The following is a 20,967-nucleotide window of genomic DNA, read 5'->3' as shown; positions in this document are numbered from 1 at the left end:
GCAAATATTGGTAGCAGTTTTTTATTGAATGGTGGTTCTTGCATAATGTGTGGATCGATATTTTGTCTTATAGATCTGACTGCTGCAGCCATATAAAGGGAGTCACAGTCAATGCCATATAAACAAGCTATATGGCTAGTAGAGTCATATAGAACCAATAGTCACTTCAAAACTAGATTCCAGGTAAATGCACTATTACTAATAGACAAGATGTTTCATAATGAAAACACTTGGTATGAAACACAACACATCTGTGTACTTCAGTGGTAACATCAGGCAGATTAATGAATGACATAACAAACACATTTTGATCTCAATATAAACTAAAGGTTTATGTTGTTACATGTTATCACATCACCCTCTGCTTTCTGTAGTTATGAACATCTAAGGAGATTACACTTTATGTAAATTTGAAATGACCTCTATCAAAAATTTTAATAAAAAAAAAATCATAATTGTTACACAAAATTATATGTAAAAATCCCATCTGTAAAATTGTATGAAAATATTTTCTGCAGTCTATCAATGGCCATGAAACCTTGCTGTTCCATAACAGAATATCCTGGATTCAAGAATGACAGGCCACTATGGAGTCAAGTTTCATTTTTCAGGCTTTTCTTATTTTCATTTTTGTTGGGGATCCGGGGGGGGGGGGGGATTTTGTCATCTCCAGTATTCATTTGTATGTATCGTATACTTTCAATTTCATAATTTAATACTAGTCAGATGTTTACTTTATGAACACAAAGGTACTCTATATTTAATTTAGACTTTTATTTCATAAAACAATTTTATCATAAATTTCTGCTTAAAAAGTCAATGTGAAACAACATTGATAAAATTTGTATTTGTAACCAATACATTGCAAAAAACTCATATATGTGTAAAACAAAAAAAGTTTGTTATTGTACATACAATAACAAACATTTTACACATTTATTAATCTTTTTCAATTCATTGAGTTACAAACAACTGAGGACTTGACATATGTTGTTTCAAATGTGATTTTTCAGTATTAGGAAGCCATGATAAAATTATTTTATAAATTAAAAATCCAAAATAAATACACAATCCTCATTCATATGGCCATATGGATAATGATTGGGTATTTATTTTTGACATAACAAAACTGATTAATAAGTTTGTGTTTGTAACTCAATAAATTTCAAAAGATTAATGAATGTGTTGTTATTGTACGTACAACAGCAAACTTTTTACACATTATTTAGCTTTATGCAATGTATTGAGTTACAAACACAAACTTAGTCAATGTTGTTTCACATTGATTTTTCAAGTAGGATTTATAAAATTGTTTTATAAAATTTTAATTAAAAATCAAAAATAAACACCCAATCCTCACTTTCTGAGAAATATCTTATTTAGAAATAACAAAAGAAAGAAAAACAGAAGAAAAAAATTGCGGCCAGAATCTATATTCGTTTCGTTTACGTCACAAAAGATAAGCTCTTTCCTTTTTGGGGATTTTTTGTAAATAGCTTCCACCCTTTAATGACGTCACTGTACCCCTTGCATGCTTGAACACGTCATTACGATTCCCAGTACTCAGCAGATTTCACAGGCGTGATGGTCCAACATCCGGGCAACTTTCTCAAGCATGCGCAGATATCAATTTTACGACTTTGTCTTTTTCACAGTTTTTTCTCTCAGCCGCCATAGCGTGCGAGACATTGCCAAGCAAGGCCATTGATTTAGTTAATATGAACGGTGCCAGCAGCGATCACACCTCAAAATCGTCACAGGTAAGCATTTTGATGCAATCTACCGTCAAAATTGAATGTATTGAGTGAAAATTCACGGGTTCTAAAGGTTTGGAAATACGTGATTTTCTGATGGAAATTTATAAATTTCTGACTTAGTCTCCACAGCTGAAAAAAAGACATGGCCAGCTTGTGAAGGTTGAGAAGATAGTCTCTTTTCGCGGTCGATTTTTCTCATTCTTCTGTACTAATTTCAGAATTGAATTTCATACAGGTTTGAAGCACTTGTTCCAAACTTAGTGGAGCATATTTCTTTTCAATTTCAGATCCAAATGGCAGAGAAAACTGGAAGTGCCGGTTCGGGTATGTATTCGCGTCAACACTGGCATTTTCTACACGTTTCTTCATTGTCCGTTGACTAAGCTATTCGATCGGCCTGTATGGCGGCTCACCAATAATAGCTTTTCTACACGATCTGTCGTTCGTTTGACGATAAATCTATTCTGACAAGTAGAATGAATGGGCACAATCTGAACAGTTTTAATTTAACTGAAAACTTCTGTTTCAAAAAGAACCCCCGAAAAGTTCATCTGCATTGCCAACCGGTGTGTCTGACTGGCCCGTGCATATTTCACACACCGTACGGGCCTTTGTTCACCCGTTCACTCACAGCTTGGATTGGAGGGCTTCGTTCACAGCTGTTTTCAACACCACATACGATACGGGTAGCATTATGCCCAGGTACATGTTCAACACCTTGGGAAGAAAAAACAAGTGAACGAATTTTAACTAGTAATTTATATTTGACAAACTTGTGGCATTGACACTGAATGAAAAAGATCAATTTTGTAATTTTTTTACGGTTTAGTTTACGTTCAACTTTGAAGTGCAATCTTGACATTTAATTATCAAATATCATGAATAATTACAAAAATATTACCTGTGCACCACGTGCATGCACCTACAAGCTGGTTGAACACACAGAATTAATGAGTATATACACCCATTACCTTGGAAGCTAACGGAAGTCATAGTTGAAGGTCATTCGTGACGCATAGTGGAGTTCACATCTCTACTAGACTCTATCGCATGTTATCGACCTTCTCTGTGTTTACATTTACAACTTGTGTTGAGTAACGTGTCTGCCTCGACCAGTTTGCATAATAACTAAATTTATAATATCACTCACATAACTTCATATTGAAATTGTTGGTTAGTTCTGGGGTGTTTTTGTAAATAGTTGTCCATCTTTCTATATTCCACTGACCACATTCAAGAAAAATAATGTATGTTACAGAAAAGACATCCGAAATTTACTCTATATTATGTAAGATAACCTTATCCGATTCTTTTGTCTTACTTTATTTACGGGTTTTACTTCAAAACAATGGCTCTTCAGAAAATATGACAAAAATGTCCTTAGGCATGCTCTCATTTTAGAATGGTTCATGCTGACTGAGTCATTTTTAGATTGCTAGACAATGAGATAGTGTATACAGGTAACTCAGTAGTGCTCTTTTGATAACAGGATATGCCAGTATCTAATATTTATGGGTAAAAGAAAAACCTTAGCTTTTTTGGATTAAAAGTTTGAACTGACATCAACTTACAAATACGAAAAATTAAAAGGATTTAGAGAAATATCAAAGGAATGTCTCTTAATAAATTCAAGTGTCTTCAAATTGAACATGAATTTGTTTGAAAATTATGTAAATTTATCAATTTGTTTTAGTGGCATAACCAAAATAGGGCTAAATAATATTCAATTTTTAAAGGTGGAAATTGTTACATTCAAATGGGTTTTTTTTTACCAAAAAGCATAATCTTTCATATATATTGCTTCTGAACTGTTTATGTGAATAGTTCATAAAATGAATGTAAATCTTTATTTACCTGTATGACGTACTTCAATAACATGTTTTTGTTAGATTTAGAAGAGAACTCACATTATGTTGGACATCAAAAACACCAATGTAGACAAACATACGTCATGTGAGGTCAAGGTTCAAAATACTCATAACTTCTAATTTTAGAGTTGTACATAAAAAAATAATACTTCAGTGAAAAATAAAATTTGAAATTCTATTTTGAATTGTTTTAACTTTGTTAAATTTTATATAAAGTGATATTAATCTAACGTTCATGTTTGTTAGAATGATAAATATTTGTATAAAGTGTTCAAAATTCTGCTGACAAATTCACTGGTCTCGGTTTCCTGTTTTGTTTTCTGGAAAGAGTTACAACATTTGATGTGGTCCTTATGCCATTTAATGACCTCTTTGTAACCTTTAACCTCCTCAGTGAAGAGGTCACATTGGAAGAGCAGTAAATCAAACACTCTGAAGGGGTCTGTAGTAACTGTCAGATATTGCAAAGTTATATGATATGATAATGTAAATACTTTTTATCGGGTTAGGAAAGGTTGAAATATGTTCTAATTTATGTATCTAAGTTATAAGATACAGTTACCGATTGGAAAACCACTAGATTTAATTTAGATCTTTCAGTACATGTATTACGTATTAGATAGCCAATCACAGGACATGTCACAGTGATTTACAGTGCACTGAAAAGCTTCCAAATTTTAGAAAAATTTCTAATTCATCGTTTTAGAGGTTGCATAACTTATTTTTTTTAAATGAAATTACACTTCATAATTTTTTTAGCAAAAATGTTATTACGTAATCTTGGGTGTCTTCCAAACAGTAAAATGAGATTTTGCCATTACAGCAAAATAGCAGTGCTGTGAGTGCTCTCAATTCTAATATCCAACATTTGGAGATTATAAGCTGTGATACAAAGACATGCAAATTGTGTTAGCATTAGCCAATATTTCAAGCGTTAGGCCTTATATGATTTTTCCATTTAGTTTGTTGAAATGAAATGAAATATGTAGAGGAAGTTGTTTATACATACAGTATAGCTAATTCATCTGGAGTCAATAATGTTTTAAATTTAATAAATAGTTGGCCAGACTTCTTGAGAAGTACAGCTGTTTTTTTACCTAAGGCCCCGTTTTCGTTGAAGGAGTTACGACTGTTGTATGTTTTTTGTTTGAATTCTATCTGAAGTCCTTGAGAGGTATTTGAATTAAATTTACCTGAAGTAACTCTATTGAGATGAATTCAGTAAAGTTGACACCCCTTTTGCTGTTACAAAACTTCCCAAGGATGTGTTAGTCGACTCGCTGATGGCTAAGTGTTTACTCGCAAAATGCTTGGGTCTTGGTATGTGAATGCCAGTGAATTTGCAATTGTTCTGCCTAGATTAAGTAAGAAGAGAAAGTGTTTGCTTTTAGAAATGCCTGTTGTTTTTATGTTTGAACTCAGAAATGAAGGTTAAATTCTATGACATATATTTCTGCTTTGTACTAAGAAAGCCATAAAGCTTCTTATATTTTAATGACTTCCATCTTAAATCTCTAATCTCGTGTACATTTTACATGCCCATAAAAGAACCTTTTCCCTGCAGACGATATTTGTTCGAAAAATGAGAATAATGGCCATTATAGTGAAATTATGTTCTGCATAAATAATACATATTAATTATATAATCATCATGAAATAGTTCCATATCAAAATAGTAATAATTCAAGATACATTTATAATGTAGAAACAGTTAACACTAGTTCCTTCATAAAAAAACTAATACATTCATATTAACAATTTTCTCATTTTCATTTACATTTAAGCATTTCCTTGTACTAATATTTGGCGTAATTTTTTTTTTTTTTGCTTGTATCAAACTTAACATTGTTGTGGAAATTTTCCTGATTATAAAAAGGTTTGTGCAGAAGTTTGGTCAAGCATAGAAGCAGTCAATCCACAACCATTTTTGGCTAAATTGATAGCTTAAGTTTAAACCTTGGTATTTTGTATTGGTACATGTATAGAGTATGTATTGTCATAATTTTCTCTATTTCAGGTGATGCTTATGTGAACCACACATCAATGAATTCGAGTCTATCTGCTAACGATCACATCAAACAGACAATGAACTCACCAAGGAAATCATCTTCAGGGTCATCTGCACATAAGACTGGTGTGTCCCCTAAACATTCAAGCAGCCAAAATGGTCACCATAACAAACACAAGTCCAGCCATTCATCAGATGGCTTGAAACACAAATCGGGTCACCATTCAGACAAACCCAAAAATCACCACTCCAAATCTAATGATCACAGCTCTCCCAGGCCTAAGGATTCTCACCACAGTAGCTCAGGGGTGAAAACAAAAGATGGCAAACATTCAAGCAGCAGTTCCAAGGATGGATCTTCCAAGTCAAGTTCATCTAGTAGTAATAAACCCAAAGACAGTTCTAGTAAACCTAAGGAAGGATCTTCAAGCTCAAGTAAATCTAAGGACAGCAAGCCAAGTTCAAGTTCAAAACCTAAGGACGGTTCAAGTTCAAAACACAGCAGCAGTTCCAGCAGCCATAAGCTAAAGGATGGCTCCAGTAGCTCAAAACATCATTCCAGTAAAGCCAGCAATTCATCCAACAAACCCAAAGAGCATTCCGTAAGTTCTAGCAAACCAAAAGACAGTAGCTCTAAATCTGACGGGTCATCCAAACACAAGTCGTCATCATCAACAAAACCGACTGACAATAGTAAACACAAAGAGTTGAAGAAGTCTGGCGATTCATCCCACAAAATTAAGACAGAGAAGCACAAAGACAACAGTGTCAAAGTCAAGTCGGAGTCAATGTCACCAACAAAATTGGTCATCAAAACAGAGAAGATCGACAGTCACAGGTAAGATGTGAAATCACTGTTAGGTGAAATTCAAAGAAAACATGTGGTGGGTACACTAACGTCCAATTGCCAAAGGTTTCCTTGGTGATGTTCAGTTAATGTCACATTACAGATTTGTTTTTTTATAACATCACAAGATATAGCCTAGCAAAGTGAAATTGTGTATGATCACTGAGGAAACCTTATGCAGGGAGATGTTAGTATCAGAAACCTTACCTACCCAGTAATCCAACTACCTTCCCTTTTCAAAAGTGGCTATTGTATTGTACACACAGGAACACATATCTTTCTTCAACCTAGTGTTAAGGGGCAGTAACTCAAAAAAGTCTGTGGTTTTACTACTTTGTAGCACTATACGAAAAGTCATATCACAGCTACGGTAATGGTGGATAAATTAGACTTATCATGTCATGTAGATTCACACAAGGTTTTTTTTTTATTTGTACACACCTAATTACAAGTTGGGAGAAAGAGGATTAAACTTTGACACTTTACCTGTTTGGTTCTGATCTCCTGATTTTTAAAGGTAGTATCCTAATAAAAAACATGTTTGCCTTAAAAGTGTTTTATACTTCTCAAGAAATGTGTGAAGACAGTGTTCCATGAATTATCTTATTATTTCATGGAAAATACTCACATGTGGTTGCCAGTGTGTCCTCTAATGATCTGTAACTATGTTCTTGTGAGTCACCAATAATGAGAGATAGTGGAACATCAAATTTTGGTGGGTCACAAGAGATTGGATCATTGCCAAGCATCGCTGTCTGGCATGTTGAATTGGCTTAGAGGGCACACTGATGGTTGATTTGACAAACACTGTCTTTGATATGTTTCTAAAACATTCATATACTTGTTTTCATTACCCCCATTAGCAAGCCAATCAAAAGGGAACCTGCAGACAGTGACGATGACGTACCTTTGGTAAGTAGCTAACTAATCTTCCAGTATTTATTTCATCAACAATTCAGTCACCATACATCAGACTATTTATAGTACTGAGGCAGCACATCGAATGCTTCTAAATTTGATATGTCAACTTTGACCTCAGCCAGCCACGAGTACATTGACCTGATATCAACTTTGACCTTAGTCGGCCCATTGAGTACATTGACCTAATGTCAACTTTGACGTCAGTCAGCCAGCCATTGAGTACATTGACCTGATGTCTACGTTTTCCTCAGTCAGCTACGAGTTCATTGACATGCCAACTTAGACTGATTTTATCTTGGCTGCATTTCTTGTGCTTGGAGAGTCACAAAAATCCATTTTCACCAGTCCTGCTACATGCAACCAATCTGAATAGAGCTATAAAGAATTTGTCAAATCTTGCTCAGAAAAGGTCTGTTTTACACTGGGTGAGGTATCATGGGTAAATAAGCAATGTGTGGAGCTTCACACCTGAAACCTGGGCCAAACAATGTTATGACCAGCTTGGCACTCATGTTATTGGTTTACTTACCCGTGGTGCTTATCCCGCTGTCTCTTCTATACCAGCTTTGCCAAATTTTTGAAACACAATTTGAGAAAGGTCATATTGGTGGAAATAACTTGTACTAGGGCTTCATATCCATGAGAAACACTGCGTCATCAAAACCAGCCTTGCTTTTCTTCCCCTGTATTAATGTATACAATCTGAGTTTTACACCGTATGTACACAGTGAAAACTTCACTAACTGGTCATTTCTGTGTGCTGACTTATTTACAGGTGGACAGAGCTAAGCTAAGTATCGATATCAAGAAGGAAAAACATAAGTCACCACAAAAGAAAAGACCACACCAAAGTGATTCAGAAGACGACGAACCATTGGTTGCTAGGTATGACTTTAGTACTAATTGACCAATCAGAGATTAGAATACACTTTGTCACAAGTAGTGAGTTTGTCTGTAAGGGAGATATGTACACTAAAATACAAGATGGAGAACTAGTGGAGGGTATTTATGTACATTTTTTTATGACACTTTCGTTGTATGTATATCTCGGTAAACAGGTTCATAAGGTTGGAACTTCACTAATATAGTAATGTTCTATGATACATAACTAAGTTACTTGTTTCACGTCATTGACAGCTTGTCCTGAGGAAGGCAAAAGTAAAATTGCCGAAATGTAGACAAGAAAGAAAGTACAAAATGTAACTTGATTGTGTATCAAAGAACATTACTAGATCTTTGTATGTATAGTTTGTAAGTAGGTATAACCACTAGTATCATCAGCTGATATAAATGGTGAGGGTGGGGGGGTGGGTGTCTCTGAAGGTTACAGATGTGTAATGACACACATGCTTCAACCACAAGTGTTACTCCGTCCTGTAACATTGTGAAATTTGAAAGACAAAGTATATGGTGATTAAAAATTTTTAGAATTTAGTTATGCTGAAAAAAAGTTATGATGCAAACACATATTGTCAGTATGTAGAGATCCCATAGATACTCAGTGATCAGATTTATTTCTTAGCCTTGTGAATAGTATATTGTGTTTATGGTTGTTGCATATTCGAATTTCTGTTGTAGAGCTGAAAAAATCAAAAAACAGAAAACAGAGCCCTCTGTGAAACAAGAACCCAGTGCCAAGAAAAGGAAAACAGACGATGATGAGCCATTGGTAAGTTTTTGTGTGTGTCTAGTTGACATCTGTCTCATTCTAAATATGTGTGTGTGTGTGTGTGTGTGTGTGTGTGTGTTTGTGTGTCTGTCTGTGTGTGTGTCTCTGTGTGTGTGTGTGTATGTCTGTCTGTATGTATGTATGTATGTATGTATGTATGTATGTGTGTGTGTGTATGAATGCATGTTACTTTGTCGTTGCAGTGGAGCACTCAATTTTAAGTACAATACTTACTTCAGCTGTCCAACTACAGTTTTGTTTCCAGAAACTTATTAATTAACCGACAACAATAAATGTATTTCACGTCTTGGTACGTATAGAAAAAGAAGAAGAAAGACAAAGACAAGAAAGCGAGGAAAGGAAGTGAAAAAGAAGAACCACCAAGGAAGAAAGCCAAGAAGGAAAAAGAGGAAGAGGATGTCTGGAAATGGTGAGTTTTCTGTTTTGATCTGATGTTTGTATGTGCTTTGAAATTTGTCCACCCTATTTCTATATTATGGTGTCACACATTATGAAGATAACAATAGGCTTTGACTTCTCCACAAGAACAGTAGGGGTGATCAGCTTCACTGACTTTGTTGTGTTTTACTAGGTGGGAAGAATCACCACATCCTGAGGGTGTCAAATGGATGACATTGGAACACAAAGGTCCTGTCTTTGCCCCAGATTACGAACCTGTGCCTGACAATGTCAGATTTTACTATGAAGGTAAGTTAGTATTTCTGTGGATTTAATCCATGTAGCTTTTCCTGACCGATGCATTGTTACTAGTACATTGCTGTGTAAACTTCACTTTTTAAAAAGAAAAAAAATGTGTCTGATTTGTTGGAGATTGCTATTTGGTAAAACTGTCACAGATTTTAATTCATAGAAATAAATGTAGTGCTGCCAGTTTACTACTCCGATAGTGTAGAGGAGGGTGGAGGTGTTATCCTATATAAGTGATATGTAAGTTGGACTCCATTCCATTGAATAATCTACAGAAAAGCTGTAATGAAACTTAGTGTCTCCCCCCCCCCCCCACCCCTTCTTCCTGGCCCTGTTCTTGAATAAAAGACACTGATAAATAATATCTTGTATTTGTAATACTATCATCATTTCCTAGAAATCTGAACAGATAAAGTGAGATGTAGGTTTGACCTGTACTAATTTTATTTCCTCTTTAGGAAAACAAATGAAATTGACTCAGGCTACAGAGGAAGTGGCAGGTTTCTATGGACGAATGTTGGACCATGATTACACAACAAAAGAAGTCTTTAACAAAAACTTTTTCAAAGATTGGAGAAAGGTAAATGGTGTACTTATGTATGTATTATTTTTAAAAATGTAATTCCGTCATCACAAAAGACTTAGTAGAAGATAGACAGCCAAATGCCAGGTGCTAAAAGTAATGCAGTATAACAAGAATATTAAAATTCTTATGCAATTAATATTCTTCCTTATACCAACAGATACCCAAGTTGAACATGTTCAAACAAAAAATATGGGGTTTATACTCTGGTCATTTTATTGCACTACAACATGCGTCTACATCCTTGTTTCTGCAGTGCTCAAAATATGATTGAAAATGTTTAATATCACCTTTATTTATACAGATCTCCATAAGTTATGTATACACGGGTATAGAAAACACTTGTGACCTAGGGTTCCCTAGTCTTCAACTTGTAGTAACAAGGCCCCTTAAGTCACTGGTATTTTCCGTGGCAGAATGAAGTACAATGTGGGGATGTGGTATCTATATGTAGTAACATGGAGAATCATCCTGAAAAGCAAAACTCGGTCAAAATTGCTGTATTCGTTTGACTCTCAGGAAAAAGTATGTCATTTTGTACTTCTCCGTTGATAGTGAAAAATATTTTCTGATCTGTACATGTTTATGTTTTTATTATTTTTCATAGGAAATGACTCACGAGGAAAGACAAAAAATCACAGACTTAAAAAAATGTGACTTCAGGGAATTTAATGATTATTACAAAATGAAATCCGAGGAGAGGAAAAATATGTCCAAGGAAGAAAAGTTAGCAATCAAGAAACAAAATGAACAAATTCAAAGTGACTATGGCTTCTGTATCATTGATGGCCACAAGCAGAAGATTGGTAACTTCAAAATTGAACCTCCAGGTCTATTCCGTGGACGTGGAGATCATCCCAAACAGGGAATGTTGAAGAGGAGAATAACACCGGCAGATGTGATCATCAATACTGGAAAGTAGGTTGCTTTTCACTTTCCGTTTGTTTTCTGTAAACTGCAGGATTCTTTTTGATCAGGGATGGCTGTTCGATCCTAACATGATTTCCTCAACCCACAAAAAGGGGGTGGTATCATTCTGGATTATAAATACTGAGCCTTATGTGCCGTACTTCACCCTACTCTGAATACCCCACAAAATTAAATGTTCATCAAATATAGCCACCACTGATGGCAGCCATACTGATGTGTAGGAACTTACATGTTGTCATGACTCCATGACGAAATATATTTAATAATAATAATAATAATAATAATAATAATAGCACTTGTATAGTGCCATATATCCTAAAACTTTATAGGTGCTGAAACACTACAAAAGCAATAAAAACTACAAGTGGAAAACACTAAAAAGTCACAAACGTCACTGAATTGAAAAGAGTCCCATGTAATAAAGGTCACTAATAATAAACTAGAATCACTTTAAAAAGTCACTATAAAGAGTCACCTGTAATAAGAAACAAAAATAAGAAAAAGGGTCACTTGCAATAAAAGTCACTTGTGATAGAAAAGTCACTTTAGGATAAAGAATCTATACCTTGAATAAATGTCATGGTGTTTTTGACTGTCGGTTATATTAACAGACTAACTAATATCATTTATGTATGTTTGACAGAGGCAGTAAAGTTCCAGAAGCACCTAATGGTCGAAAATGGAAGGAAGTCATCCATGAAAATAAAGTGACTTGGTTGGCGTCTTGGACTGAAAACATTCAGGGATCAATCAAATATGTTATGTTGAATGCTAACTCTAGGCTCAAGGTAAGTTTTACTACGAGTCAATGTTTAGCAAAGCAGCTTGTTTTGACAGAAATGATAAATGACTCACAGCTGGATCTACTGAAGATGTTTATCAGCTGAGAACATAACAGCTGATTCCTTTATTATGGCAATTTTCTGTTAAGCTGTTAAAAAATCTCAGCCACTTAAGACACTTATGAGTTTCATCTGAAGTACAGTCGGACGGAGCTATCTTCTCTTCATCCGACATCCAATTCCTCGTTCCACACCACACTGTCCTAGAATCTTTGTACAGTAGATCCTAAGGAAAGAAGGGTGGATAAAATAAGAAACCCAGCCATACACTACAGCTGTATTTAAATGACATGGCCAGTTGTGTTGGTGTCGGGCTACATATTTATTTTTTTAATATCAAAATTGTGTTTTATTTAACTCTCACAGTAAAATGATGAAACAGAGATTTTGTCAATTCTGTGTCGTTGTGAGAAGTACCAGTAACCCTTTTCCTTTACCAAAGACACACTCTCTCTCTCGTACATCTTGTACCACCTCCAGCCCCCTATTCCTGTTTACCCCAATTCGAACATCTTAACTTCCCCATTTCAGATTCTGTAATAATTCATTTCAATTAACTTCTTTGTTTTTACTGTAACAGGGTGAAAAAGATTGGCAGAAATATGAAACTGCAAGAAAACTGAAAAAAATTGTCGACAGAATCAGGTCTCAGTATAAGGAAGATTGGAAGAGCAAAGAAATGAGAATCAGGCAGAGAGCTGTAGCTCTGTACTTTATTGACAAGGTAAGTGTCACTAAAGTGTGGTCACATCCAAGGGTTAGGAAGAGGAGCACAGCCATTCATCAACCATGTGCCACATAGGCCCTGTTTTCCACAGCCCTGCTACATGGATGTGAAAAGTGTACATGTTATAGATATGCGGATATCATCTCTGTGTTAGGGATGTGCTACACATCCCTGTGTCATAGCTGAACTCGGCATACCTAGTGCACAGTTATGCACATCCATGTATCAGCTGTGTTGGAATCGTTCCCTGTAGCAGTCAATTTGTTCACATCCCAAAAGCATTGCTCACACAGCTGGTACATACTACTTGGCTTTATGGCACATAGATATCATTTGTATAGTAACATACATGTGGAACTATTTAAATAATAATGATATAAAATGTCTACATTTTCAGCTTGCTCTGAGAGCTGGTAATGAAAAGGAAGAAGGAGAGACTGCAGACACCGTGGGTTGTTGTTCATTGCGTGTTGAACATATCACATTGTACCCAGAACGTGAGGGCAAGGAGTTTGTAGTCGGATTTGATTTCCTTGGTAAAGATTCCATTCGATATGTAAATCATATACCAGTAGAGAAAAGGGTGAGTGGGATTTTGATATAAAAAATGTAACTGTGATTTCTTGAGGCTTGTCGTAGATTTAAGGTATAACTATCTTTGTACACACAGTCAGAGAAGTGTATGCGTACAAAGAATAATATGGCCTCTAAGCAAGTAGTGTACTATTGTCACATTAACACATTTAATAGCAATAGTGTAGTAATTTAGCAGTTTGAAGAAATTGTTGCAAATGAGTAAACTCATGATATGCTACAAAATAACCAGTAGCATCCAGTCCCCAAGATTGTGAAAATGCCTCTTTACACTTACATCAGTTCCCAATGGACAGAGCCCAGAATTAGCTATAGGAGACCCATGTACATCCATCTGTGTGTATGGTGTAATGGGCTATGCCATTGAGCATAGAAGATTTTGTTCATAGTTACAGATTGTTTTTGTTTTCTTGAAGCAACAAGGCATAAATCTTAGTTCATCTTTTACAACTGTGTACTTTGTCTGTAAATCTAATTATAACATACCATAGTATATAAGTATTCCTTCAAATGATTATATGAATGTGTTCCCTTCTGCCCATCTCAGGTGTTCAAGAATCTTCAACTGTTCATGGAGAACAAACAGGAAGGTGATGATCTCTTTGACCGACTCAACACCTCCATTCTGAACAAACATCTACAGGAATTGATGGAAGGGTTGACAGCCAAAGTGTTCAGGACATACAACGCCTCCAAGACTCTACAAGAGCAACTAGATGAATTGACGGATCGTAAGTACAATTGTTATTATGTCTCCTTGGGTGAAGAGAAGTGAGTTTTTCCTTTTCTTGTGCATCACACTCTCTGTAGTATTTTGAGTGTGATTGATGTCTTCAAAAACTTTCACTTAGCAGTGGACGCATGAACTATCATGAAGGTCATTGAACTTTTAACCAAAGGGCGGCCATATTTGACTGAAAAAAGGTATTTTATTGCACTAGTTGGGAGATATGTCTTCAACGAAGACTTGTATTGTCTGCTGTGACAAAAAATTAAATACATGTTGCCCAAGGCTGCAAATCACCTAAAATAAATTCATGGAAATAAAATGTGGCACTGTTGGTAAGATTTTTTGTCCTGCCAGATGATAAAATGTTGTTGAACCATACAATAAAATTTAGCAATTCCTTAGATGTCTTGTCAATTCACACAAAATTCTGCTTCATGTGAACTAGTTTATCTTGTGTATTTGAATAAGAGAATGATATTGAAGTATTTTAATGTGAAATTTATTGTGTGTTGCAGCTGATGATTCAGTAACTGCCAAGATCTTGTCCTACAACCGTGCTAATAGAGCTGTGGCTATTCTGTGTAACCATCAACGTGCCGCTCCTAAGACGTTTGATAAGCAGATGACAAATCTACAAGAAAAGATTGGCAAGAAGAATGATACAATTAAAGCAGCCAAGAAAGATTACAAGAAACTTAAAGTAGATTACAAGACAAGTCGGGATGAAAGGCTAAAAAAGTAAGACCTGATAGATGGTACATGTAATTTGTTAGTTGTTAAAATCTCAGCCACTTACGATGCATGTAAGTTTCATGTGGTCTACAGTCCTCAGACATAACTATCTTTTAATCTGACATCCGTTCCACATTCCACACCACACTGTCCTAGAATCTGTGTACAGTAGATCCCATGGAAAGAAGGGTGGATAAAATAAGAAACCCAGCCAAACACTACAGCTGTTTTTGAATGACGTAGCCAGCTGTGTTGGTGCCGGGCTACATATTTTTTTAAAAAGTCAAAATAATGGCTTTGCTAACTTATTTGTCAATACAAAGAAATTGGAGTATTTGTGACCATCAAAGTTTCCCATAAACCCTTGCAGGAAATTGAATGAGTGTAATACAAGGTGCTCTGTTCTCCCCCAAAATCATATTGAATTTGAAAGCAGTAATCAGTACAAGTGTACTAAAGGTAGAAATAAGTCTGACTGGACTTTGCCTTTAAGTTGATAGCTTGAAGTGTACTAAAGGTAGAAATAAGTCTGACTGGACTTTTATTTTAAGTTGATAGCAGTAATCAATACAAGTATACTCAAGGCAGAAATAAGTCTTGACATTTCCATTAACCATTGATTTTGTCATTATTACAGAGCTCTAGAACGTAAAAAGAAACAGCTTGAAAGACTAGAGGAGCAGCTAATGAAACTGGAAGTGTCGGCTACTGACAAACAAGAAAATAAAGAAATTGCTTTGGGCACCTCCAAGTTGAATTATTTAGATCCCAGAATATCTGTGGCATGGTAAGTCCCTCTAACTCACCCTACTACACCCCCGCCATGATTTATGGTTTGATCCTGTTGTTTCCTATGTCAAGTTAGTGTGTATCAGACACTAAAGCAGTAATCAAGGTTACTATAGTATTATACTAAGAAATGAAATACACATCTGAGAACTGTAACGTCACTTGCTATCACTAGATTCCCAACATTGACAGCTTTGCCAAATACTGTCACTGAGGGCGCTAAACAAATGAAAACTTTTGTAGATAGTCAACTTAGTAGTTGACTTATTAGTAGTTGACTTAAACCCCTAGTTGACTTTTTTTGTCAGACTTTTTTTTTAAATTTTATTTTCTGTTTTGTATGAACAGGTGCAAGAAATGGGAAGTTCCAATGGAGAAGATATACAACCGAACACAACGTGAGAAATTCCAATGGGCCATTGATATGGTTGATGATGATTATGTGTTTTAATGTTAGTATACCCCTCGTCTGAATTGAATGACGCGGGTATATTTATATGAGCAAATGATATTCTTATTGGAGACTGTCAACCAAACTGAATTTTATTTCGTAGTGGAAATTTTTAGATTTTACTCGGTAATTGTCAGCATATATATATGCGAGGACATTACTGTTGTTGATTTTTTTTTTTGAGAAATGGAAATATTTTTGTTGTATACTATTGATGTTTAATTAAGTTTTGCACCATGCAAACTTTATTCTTTTTAAAAAAAAATATTTTATGCTTTGAGTCTATAGGCTGACCTGGAGGAATTGAACCAAATATTGCATTTAAACTCCTGGAGTTTCCTTAATTTATGACGAGATTGTGTGTGACTGATTTGACGGTCTTGTATACCTAGTAACTTTTGGCTAACAGTCTTCAATATCCCTTTGGTTTCCATAGATTATTTTGGTAGATATGAACTTGTATTTGCTCCAAGCAAAAGTATTACTATATTCAGTATGTAGAAATTGTGATAAAAAAAATAAACAAGATACATTTTTTTTTGTCAAATGAAATGAATTGTGCCACTGACTCTAATTATCAACAACAACAAAAATTTCAAATTGATTGTAACTCGCAAAATTTCATTTTCCAACATGAAATGACATAGTGATCTATCAGAGAGAGAAACAGTATGCGGAAATCCTTCATAGTTTCCACGAGGGAACAGTTGTATATTTACATGCTTTTGAGTCATGGAACAGTTGCTCAAGAATCAGGCCTGCTGAAGGGCGTTCACCACAACCTCTCTCTCTTTCTCTTTTCCAGCCTTTTTTTGTCGTGAAATACTAGTTTAGTATACAACCTTGATGTCAGTTATTGTAGAAAGACATACTTTAAAAACTTGATGTATTTGTGTAACCTATTACCTTCTATGACTGCCCTCTTTAGTCGAAATGTTTAGTATATATAATACCTCAACATTTATTTCACTGTGCAATGTTTGTCAACCTGCATCAATTTTTACAAGTACTGTTCACTACAAGTTGATGATGATGAGGCCACATGTTTACCCATCACTTTTTACACACGAGATGAAAAAAAACGGCAGCATTTTCAGCAGCGTCATATCTTTTTTATGACCAGGACAGACGTTTAATTAAGGGGAAAAAAATCAGGTCAAATTATACATTTCATGGCTCTACAGTAGTGAAGTCTTCAAATTATGTCGCAATTTTTAGAATACTTTTGAAGCAGCCAACATCACCTCAGATACAGCAGTAACCCCTAAATTTATGCAAAAAGTAGAGCCAGTATTTTCAATGATATATATCTAGCACAGATCAGATAATGCTAGAGACAGATGAATTCTCTAAAAGTGTCTAATGCACCAGTTTACTACAATGTGCCAGGGGTAAATATTGTGACCTTTATCGTTGGGAAATTCTGAAAATATTATTCAAGTGTGTTCTGTTTAGAAATACAGCTAATATCTAACCACAGAGCCAAGACTATTGATTATACACCATAGAAGGACACTCACTGTTTGTTTTATCACTCAATGCAATTCTGGTCTGTTTTTTTAGAATTTTTAGGTTTCAGTCTCCCTGTCGACGTGTGCCTATGAAATGTACCTCTTAACTGTGTCCACCTTCAATAAAGTGGATTTTACCATAAAATAATTTGTGTCTTTTCTGTGGTGGCAGTGCCATGTGTGTTGTGTTTCTGGCCATATGTGTATGCATCTGATTTGTTGTTGTTGGCAGCTGTTTGTTTGTGTGTGTGTGTGTGTGTAGTATACAATTGCAAAGAGATATTGAATGTTAAATACTTAGCAGGGCAAGGCGATTAATTCAGCATGGTACTGAATCATGCACCCATTGAAGTTGCTGCAAACCCCAACGCATGCAATGAAACCGTTTTCAAGAATATTGCGTGCTCAAGGTGCTGATGACGCCCGGCGTGCGAGACATGAACAAAATTTTCAAGGGCGCCCTCACACAATAAACGGCCATGAAATACAGTGGAGTAACTCGTCGTTCATGTATTACACTTGTTTTATTCATTACTGATGCTGATAAGATCACTGATATTATATCATTACAATTGCTTGCTACATCTGAGGGCCATGGCAATTGGGGGTTTGATTCTGCGTTATTGTTTATTCGTGCACGTGTTCTTCATTACGACGTCTATATGTAATAGTATATATGTCACGGTGAGCGTATGTATTTTGCTTTTAAACTTATTTTCCCCATTCCCATTTAGCGTATTTAAATGGACCAATGCCAAGTTTGTGCCAAAACAAATCAGCGTGAAAACAGAATCACTGTCACTGGTAATTTCTGTAAACTACGTGTAATAAAAGTATACTGTTTGTCAGCCAAAATAAAATGAAAAAAAGTGTCATTGCAGCTAAAATTTGTTTACATTCACAGTACTTCGGACTTGTATGACTAGAAGTAGGGGATCGGATAATTCACCTGACACACAGACAACCCCGCTCTCGATCTCTCTTCCTCTTCCACCCCTCCCCTCCGACGAAGCGGGGTATCGGATCAGACGCCTGTCATATAGGCACAGACACTTCAATCTCCCACCCCTCCCTCAATAATAATATTTATGTGTATTTTACCTTTTAGTGTGAAGTTATGATGTTGTACTTTACGTGTACGCCAAGTTCGATTAATTGTCTCAACAATTTAACGACTTCTTTCTCAAGTTCACTTACACTTTTTAAGGATTTTATTTTGGAAAATATTATCGGATAGAAATACATTATTATTATAACGATAATGATTATTTGACTGCTAATATTCCTGTTACATCACTTACCTAAAATAGGAATCCTTTATTTCCATGTTTTATAGCCCTGTCCCCTGTGGCTCACCGAAGCAGGGACAAACCTCGTAAACTAATGGTTGGTCTAAACACATGAATGACCTGTACACGTGCTATACTTGAAATAAGAGGTCACGGCCGAATTGTAACGCATTTCATTCTATGAAATATAACAATACAGAGTATTTAAGGTAGTAAGACTTAGCCTTTGCCAGACTAAGTCATGTCATTGCAGAGTAGACCGACCGTACACGACGACATAGTTTCTCAATAGGGCGTTGGTCCGCCCCCCATGCTCCTTGTTTTAACTGCTACTGGAGTTCATACGCATCTCTACGTTCTAAACAAAGCTTTGATTAACTTCGCCAGTACTGAACTCTTATTCAAGCATTGGCTTTAGAGGGAAAAAAAGGTAAGTTGTGTACATTTCAAGACATGGATGTATTCATGAACTGTGAGTGTGATTCAATGGGGGAATAATGAACTAGGGATGCCGATAAACGACTAGGTAACAGCTGTTTTCTTTTCAACAACCCTTGCTAGCTGCTGATGACAACACGGTTACCGATCTCTACATGGTAAGAACGACTCATAATATACAATAACATCGATGGCGTACAGTATTTATGATTTTAATATGATACTTATGGCGTCTCGATTAACATAAATGTCGTTTTTCATGATTAAATTACCATGGACATTGGAGCAGGAGAGAGAGAGAGAGAGAGAGAGAGAGAGAGAGAGAGAGAGAGAGAGAGAGAGAGAGAGAGAGAGAGAGAGAGAGAGAGAGAGAGAGAGAGAGAGAGAGAGAGAGAGAGAGAGAGAGAGAGAGAGAGAGAGAGAGAGATCAGTACTCAACAATGATTGCGATTGAGATGGTCGAACACACTACCATAGACTGACCAAAGTATAATTGGATAAAGGGAGTTCCAATTTCATTTGTGAACTCTAACGACTACTTTCAAATAGTATATAACTGGCCTTGTTTGAGTTGAATGCCAGCTTTAGCATGAATGACAACATTCCACCGTGAATAGAGAGCTATAAATCAGCCTGTACAGTACAGGTGACATTGGGCGTCGTCCGTTAAAAACCACAGTTCGCCATCGATGTGCTATATTTTTATGAAAAATACGCAATTTATTGGTAAAAGTTGCTTCACAATATATGTGTGACTATTACTTACTATCATTGCGTCCTGTTAACCTACGGACAACGATCAAACCAGCGATTCAAGACTTTGTACAGGTGTATGGTGGGTTGAATCTTATTGCTAGAGGCGGTTGACCTTCACCTCAACTTTAACTAGCAGTGGTTTACACTCGTACTCAATGTTCAGTCTGACCTCAACTATAACCATGACCGTGACCGTGACTGTAGTGACTACATATATATTTCTTGAAATGTTGGTATTTGTGTGATTCATGTCAATTAAATAATTGGGATTCGCGCTCAAATCGTTTTGAACAAACTATTTCTTCACGTCATTTGAGAAATATATAAAGTGTGGTCGATTATTTACACTTGTAAAGATCACTCAAATTTTACCATACACTTTCCTGTACTCTTTCGAAACAAAGGTGTATGCATATTCTTTAACAGTTACTGTACTTTGCAAGAATTGTACATTGATTATGAGTAACCAATATTTCTTATTAAATGTAATTAGTGATTTTTCCCAAAAAAATTGAAAACCTTCTTAGAGCTTAGGGGCGAGATCAATAGTTCACTATAGGATAAAAAACTAGATTCTTATACCCAGACCCCCTCCCCCTTCTAGCTAGATTGGCCAAAATTGCTTCAAACCACACAATCAATTTCAAATCAGTATGTAATAGTGTTCGTAGTGTTATGAATATAAAGCCAGTATGTAGTGAGTAAAAATTAGTTCTTTTGCTGACACTTTACTTTACTGTAGCAAAAATTATTCAATTTCTCAACTTGACATTTTTTAAAGAAATATTTGTATTTAGGGATACAAAACATCCACTAA

At 35.6% G+C, this 20,967-nt stretch overlaps 1 protein-coding gene across 1 annotated transcript; it reads left to right on the top strand.

The window, feature by feature from the left end:
* Positions 1 to 1,606: 1,606 nt before the first annotated feature.
* Positions 1,607 to 17,806, top strand: LOC144437284 (DNA topoisomerase I, mitochondrial-like). The gene is made up of 17 exons (XM_078126208.1): positions 1,607 to 1,760; positions 2,045 to 2,081; positions 5,643 to 6,471; positions 7,344 to 7,392; positions 8,177 to 8,286; positions 8,980 to 9,070; positions 9,391 to 9,500; positions 9,663 to 9,778; positions 10,237 to 10,358; positions 10,969 to 11,279; positions 11,935 to 12,079; positions 12,714 to 12,857; positions 13,258 to 13,443; positions 14,002 to 14,185; positions 14,700 to 14,922; positions 15,554 to 15,703; positions 16,054 to 17,806. The coding sequence occupies exons 1-17, from the start codon at positions 1,719 to 1,721 to the stop codon at positions 16,154 to 16,156; spliced, it is 2,952 nt and encodes a 983-aa protein (XP_077982334.1). The 5' UTR covers positions 1,607 to 1,718; the 3' UTR covers positions 16,157 to 17,806.
* Positions 17,807 to 20,967: the final 3,161 nt, after the last annotated feature.

The sequence above is a fragment of the Glandiceps talaboti genome, chromosome 7, assembly GCF_964340395.1.
Source record: "Glandiceps talaboti chromosome 7, keGlaTala1.1, whole genome shotgun sequence".
NCBI lineage: Eukaryota > Metazoa > Hemichordata > Enteropneusta > Spengelidae > Glandiceps > Glandiceps talaboti.
The sequence above is the reverse complement of the archived record's forward strand: the minus strand, read 5'-3'. Positions and strand labels throughout refer to the sequence as shown.

Coding starts and splice junctions, on each gene's coding strand:
- LOC144437284 (XM_078126208.1), top strand. CDS start 1,719: ATGAACGGTGCCAGCAGCGATCACACCTCAAAATCGTCACAG. Junction 9,071..9,390: donor CAGACGATGATGAGCCATTG/GTAAGTTTTTGT, acceptor TGGTACGTATAG/AAAAAGAAGAAGAAAGACAA. Junction 11,280..11,934: donor GTGATCATCAATACTGGAAA/GTAGGTTGCTTT, acceptor TATGTTTGACAG/AGGCAGTAAAGTTCCAGAAG.